This window comes from Panthera leo, chromosome D2 (assembly GCF_018350215.1).
Source record: "Panthera leo isolate Ple1 chromosome D2, P.leo_Ple1_pat1.1, whole genome shotgun sequence".
In the NCBI taxonomy this organism is placed as follows: domain Eukaryota; kingdom Metazoa; phylum Chordata; class Mammalia; order Carnivora; family Felidae; genus Panthera; species Panthera leo.
The window spans coordinates 14,636,752-14,642,924 of NC_056689.1; the positions used below are offsets into that span (position 1 = coordinate 14,636,752).

The 6,173-nt window shown below is 43.9% G+C and overlaps 1 protein-coding gene across 1 annotated transcript; it reads left to right on the plus strand.

Moving 5' to 3' along the window:
• The first annotated feature begins 5,543 nt into the window (after positions 1-5,543).
• Positions 5,544-5,822, plus strand: LOC122202053 (28S ribosomal protein S21, mitochondrial-like). Its single transcript, XM_042908210.1, has one exon. It carries the CDS (start codon positions 5,559-5,561, stop codon positions 5,820-5,822), a length of 264 nt encoding a protein of 87 aa, XP_042764144.1. The 5' UTR covers positions 5,544-5,558.
• Positions 5,823-6,173: the final 351 nt, after the last annotated feature.

Below are 6,173 nucleotides of genomic sequence, written 5' to 3' on the forward strand. Positions count from 1 at the left end.
CTTATACCCATTTTACAAGGGAAGAAACCAAGACGCAGAGAATTTAAGAAACATGAACCAAGTCACGTGCACTAGACGTGTTACTAATAGGCACTTAAAGATACTTCAAGAACTCCAACAACCTGGAAGGACTGTATGACAAAGAGATGTTCCTATAGTCTTTCAGAAGCTTTCAAAGGTGAGATGACTGGGCCAATCGTTTGCCCAAGTCCAGCCTCACTGGTATTTAGTTAGAGAAAAATTCTACGAGACATTCCAAACAAAGAAGACCTTCAAATCTTACGTCAAGTCGTTTTCTGGAACCAGAGTCTTTAATGGTGGACGTATAACTTTACATATGACTTATTAACTCATTCGGAGTACTAACAGTACCAATTCAAAAGGTGGTATACCTAAAATTCTCAAGCACTCAAAGAACAGAGTTGGAAGAGAGAGGACTAATATTTAGATTTAGCGAAGCTGCTTAATTCTTAGCAAAAACATATACATTTATATAATATAAAATTAGACTTCCCAGCTCATACAATTAAAAGTTTTTCTAAATAAGTCAATGTTGGCCTATTTAAAAAATGAGAAACAAATGATAGAATATGAGAAAATAGTAAATGTAAAAATTTATACAATCTTAAAGAAAACATATACACGTGAGGATTAATCAATTAATGAAAAATAACTAAATTCCCTAGGTTAAAAAAAAAAATAGTCATTTTTTCCTTCCAGAGGCAGCATACAAACGGCCAACAGGCACAAGAAGAGGTGCTCAACATCACTAACCATCAGGGATTTGCAAAACCACAATGGGATACCAACTCACCTGCCTCACAATGATGTATCCCTTCTGCACGTGCTCGGAGTCTGAGTTGTTGCAGCCACTACGGAAAACAGGATGAAGGTTTCTCAGAAACAATAAAAGTGTAACTACCATATGATCTGGCAGTCCCATATCCCATATTTCCTTACATCAAAAGGAAATATAATGACTATCTTGACAAGATATCTACACTTTCACGTTCACTGTAGCATTATCCATCATAGCCAAGACAGGAAAACAATGTAAATGTCTACTGGCAGATGAACAGGTAAAGACAATGTGGTGTGTGTGTGTGTGTGTGTGTGTGTGTGTGTGTGTGTGTATGCATATGTGTGTATACATATATATATGCATGCAATATTACACGGCCCTAAAAAAAGGAAATCCTCCCATTTGTGACAACAGGGACGAACCTGGAGGGCATATACTAAGTGAAATAAGCCAGACACAGAAAGACAAATACTGCCGGGATCTCACGTATATGTGGAGGGAAAAGAAGAAATTGTGAGCATGTGTGTGTGTGTGTGTGTGTGTGTGTGTGTGTGTGTGTGTGTGAACTCACAGTAACACAGAGTAGAATGGTGGTTATCACTGGACGGGGGGAAGAGGAATGGAGAATCACTGTTTAATGGGTACAAAGTTCCAGTTTTACAAAATGAAGAGAGTTCTGGAGATGGATGGTGCTAATGGTTATCATGTGAAGGACTTAATGATGCTGAACTATACATTTAAAAATGATTAAGACAGTAAATGTTATGTTACGCATATTTTAGCACAGCAAGAAAAAAATTGGCCAAAAAAATGGACACAAAAAAACTTACTAATTCCTGCAGTCTGCAAAGAAAAACCCCCTTTTTATGCTGAGGTCCCCCAGTTTAAAGTCACTGAAGTCTTCACGTCCAGGAGCTCTGGGACTAAGTCACGTCACAGGTTTCACGTGGCAGAGAAGCTCGTTTGTTTTCTCTTGGAGTTAAATAATCTCAACTCAAATTTCATCTATTTGAAGTGCCTTGAAAATTCTCATTAAGTAATAATTTTTCATCTTATTCTTGCCTTTAACTTCACTGAATTTCAGGCCAATGTCTTGGATCAGCCGCTCATATTGGCATATTACCCACATATATCATTCCAGCTTTCCCTATAAAATGGCATTGCCATTTTAAAATTTCACTTTTATGGTATGCTCTTCGGAAGTCCCAGAACATTTTGAATGGGAGCAATTAAGAAATAAAGGTCCACACCACTCCCCCTCAGGCAATAAATCACTCACAGACTAATGTTACCCTTGTAAATGAGCCCACTGGCTAAGTTTAGTATCTCAAATTCAGTCTCTGCTTTAGGAAAGCTTATTGCATCTACGTCATAAACGGAGTTGATAATTTATACTGAAGTTATTTCTAGAAAAAGATTTAGAATGGCTTATGATCAAATATGTGTTTATGTATTTATACTTACACATACATTCAACAGGACACGCATTTTCATGGGGGTGATATCACCACCAAGGGGATGGAAACCAGTTCTTCTTGGCAGGGGGGAGGTTAAAAAAAAAATTAGGTATTAGAATAGTCTGTGGCCTTCCAAAGCTTCACTCTACCCAATAAAGTCATATTCTTCAACATTTACTTTCTAGCGTTACACAGAAATTAAATGAATGAATATGTAAATAAATTCAACGTGTCCCTTTAGTGGGGGCAATAGCAGAAAAAGATTGAAACACTGCAACGGAACAATCGCATGGGAAGAGAGAAAGGAAGGTGAGACCCTACAGCTGACAAGGGAGTAGTTTGGTCCCCACCGCCGGTCAACAGGACGTGAGCAGTGCAGGGCAGGTGAGGCAGGTGAGGGCAGATTCCTGCACGCATTGCCTGGCTGCATATGAACCTGGGCCTCCCCTTTTACCTGCCATGCCCTCCACTTGGTGTTCTGCCTCGATGAGGTTTCCCCACTCCAATTACACAGAAGTGTGAACACCAAGGCATGGTGGTAATAGAGCTCTGCTCACATACAAACATTCTGGCCATATTGCCCCCTGATCAAGGCCTTTGGGGGAATGTCTCTCCCAGATTTGCCAGGTGAAGGTATGTCTTCAGGTGGCTCTCCTCGTCTCATCTGCAAAGCCTCCCACGGGACCATCACGCGTTTCTGTCTCCAAGGGGCCTCCCTGACTTCTCTCACCAGCCTTGGCTTTGGCCAAACTCCCCTCACCCTCTTCCCCAAGCACAGCAGACCAGGCGGCCCTTCCAAACCCAGCCTGCATGTAACTAGCACACAGTCATCCGGTCTGTCCCCTTGAGTTTCCTATCACGTCGTCTTTCCTTTCACTCCCCATCTGGGAGATCCAGCTCGGATGTCACCTCCTGTAGGAATCCTTACTCAGCGCCCCCCTCCCCCCCGGTCATCAATTTGTCATTATGTCTCCATTTGCTGGGCCCTTCTCGCTCTGCTGGAGCACCTGTCACATTCTGCTGTTCTCAGGCCTGTGTCACTACAGCCTTCCTCCCACTTATTCCAATTTTTCTGCAGGGATGACCAGGCCTTCTGGATGTTTCTATCCCCTTGAGTTTTGACTACAGAGTCAGGGGCTGAAAAAAACATTTAGTAAATTGATGGACCACTGTATTTTCTTTAAAGGGACATACTATGCTTTAAAAAAAAAAATGTTTAAATACTTTTACAAAATAGTCTTAGAAAAGAAAAGGTTGTAAAAAGAGTCTCTTTAAATGAAGTGGTTCCTCTGGGTCTGGAGATAATCAGCAACGTGACATGTGGTTTTCTATAAATTTCCACAAAGGAACCTGTGACACTGTATTTTTGTTTTCAAATCAGAAATGAATAAAGTTGAGTTTTGTTTCCAAAAAAAGGGCGGGGGGGGGGGGGGGGAATGGTAGGTTCTGCACACAAACAGAAAACTCCTGGTCAGCCCAAGAGCACAAACAGGTTTCATCTCCAGGATCGCGTCTGAGTGGCTGGAGGGGTCTCTGTCGCAGAAGCTTGAGAGGCTGGGGGAGGAGACGGGCTTAGCTGGATAGTGGTGGCCTGATGACAGACACATGACCGTCATGGGCAGACATGCAACACGAGCCCGGCTGACCTGCATGGGGCTGAGTGCTGCTGCCTCCACACGGCCCGGGCGGTGGGCTTCATGGAGGAGGCAGCGGCCTCAACTGGCACGCACGTCTCATCTACAGGAGATCCGCTGGATGCAAAATCAGCAAGGCCTGTTGTGTGCCCGGCCTTGTGGTAGCAGGTTCGCAGCAATCTTTTTAACCTTCACCCTAATCCTATGAGATGACGTTTTTTATCACCACCTGACAGAGGAGAAACTCGAGGAATTAAATAACCTTCTCAAGGTCACATCGTATGAAAATTGCAAAGCATGGACCAGAACCCAGGCCCGCCTGACCCCCCAGGGCCTGTGCTCATCCGCCACCACAACCTCATCTCCAGGGTGCTCAGGAGGGGGCCCTGCTGACCTAAGTAACTCTGGAGTAATAAAGAATCCCATGGGCCTACCAGGTAAGTGCGGCTTCAAAAGGCACTGCAAATAAACCCAACATCCACACACAAGAGCGGAACACCGGCTGTCCGGCACCTGATGTTTATTTTCCCAAAGGAAAGAAAGAAATCTCGAGCCTAAAGCAGTGATTTTTCCTTTCCCGTAGGCAAGACTGGGTACACAACAGCGTCTCCACGCTCTAGCAGGGGCGGTCTGTGGGTGCACTTCAGCCCTAACACTGATGCATGTTGAATCTGCCGTCGCACCTTCCAAAACAGAGGAAAGCAAGGGGCAGGAAGGACTTTCAGGGTGAGAGAAATGCTGTGTATCTGCAGTGCGTTGGTGACCACCTGACTCTACGGAGTTTCTAAACTCATTGAATTTAACACTTAAAAAGTGGGTGATTTTATTGTGTGTAAATCATACCTCAATGAAGCTGCTAGAAACAGAAGTATAGAATCCCCAACAGATTCCAGCAGCACAGAGAGCCGTTCACATGGGGTGCGGGGAACCAGGTCAGTAGTTCAACCGCACGTGGCTTCCGTGGTCGGTACTCGTGGCCTGTTTCCTGGCCTCTCTTCTCAAAATCTAGACAAAACACAGCAGAAGGCAACATGGCAGAATTGGCTCTACTTTGCACGTCCTCAGTAGATGTGGATCACCCAGGTTCAGGCGGTTATTTTTAAGCTCCTGTCGATGAGATTCTACATATTTAAATGGGTAACAATTATTTGTGTTTTTATACTCTGAGATATGAATGAGGACCACTTATGTCCACCCCTTTAAGAAAATCATGCAGGAGGGGTGCCGCTGGGGTGGCTCAGTTGGCTAAGCACCCAACTCTTGATTTCAGCTCAGATCATGATCCGAGGTTGTGGGATTGAGCCCTGCATTGGGCTCCGTGGTGAGCATGGAACCTGCTTAAGATTCTCTCTCCCTCTCCCTCTGCCCCTCTCCCAGCTCACACTCTCTCTAAAAAAAAAAAAAAAGAAAGAGAAAAGAAAGGAAATTATGCAGGAAATAACAAGCTATTTCTAAGAAGTTGAGAAGGAACCAGTCACATGTGGAGGCCGGACCAGGAGAGTCAGAGAGGATTAGGACGCTCATAGGAGAAATCAGCACCTCTGTGTTTGTGAGACTATATCTAACCCCCTTTTGGTCTGTTTTAAAAACAGATATAACTGGCTCCTGAAGGCTGGTTCCGGAGGGCGTGGGATCCTGCAGAGTGAGGATTTAAACCCCAAGGTGATGGCAAAACATCTGAAGTTCATTGCCAGGACTGTGATGGGACAGGAAGGAAATGTGGAAGGTGCATACAGGACCCTAAACAGAATTCTCACCATGGATGGGCTCATTGAGGACATTAAGCGACGGCGGTACTATGAAAAGCCTTGTCGCCGACGACAGAGGGAAAGCTATGAAACCTGCCGGCGGATCTACAACATGGAAATGGCTCGCAAGATCAACTTCTTGATGCGAAAGAATCGGGCAGACCCACGGCAGGGCTGCTGAGGCCTGTGGATTGTAGGCCCAGTATGAAAATCCCTCTCCAGCTGTCTCCTTCCTATCTCAAACCTCATTTTTTCGCCCCCTTTTTATAATAATAAACTCAATCACATATAAAAAAAATAAATAAAAACAGGTATAACTAATGTACATTATGTTAGCATCAGGTGTACAATACGATGATTCAATATTTGTATCTGTTGTTAAATGACCACAAATAAGTCTAGTTAACATCTGTCACCACATATAGCTGACAGGTTTTTTTTTTCTTGTGATGAGAACTTTGAAGATCTACTCTTAGCAACAAACATGCAATACAGTATTGTTAATTAGAGCTGCCGTGCTTACATTACTTCC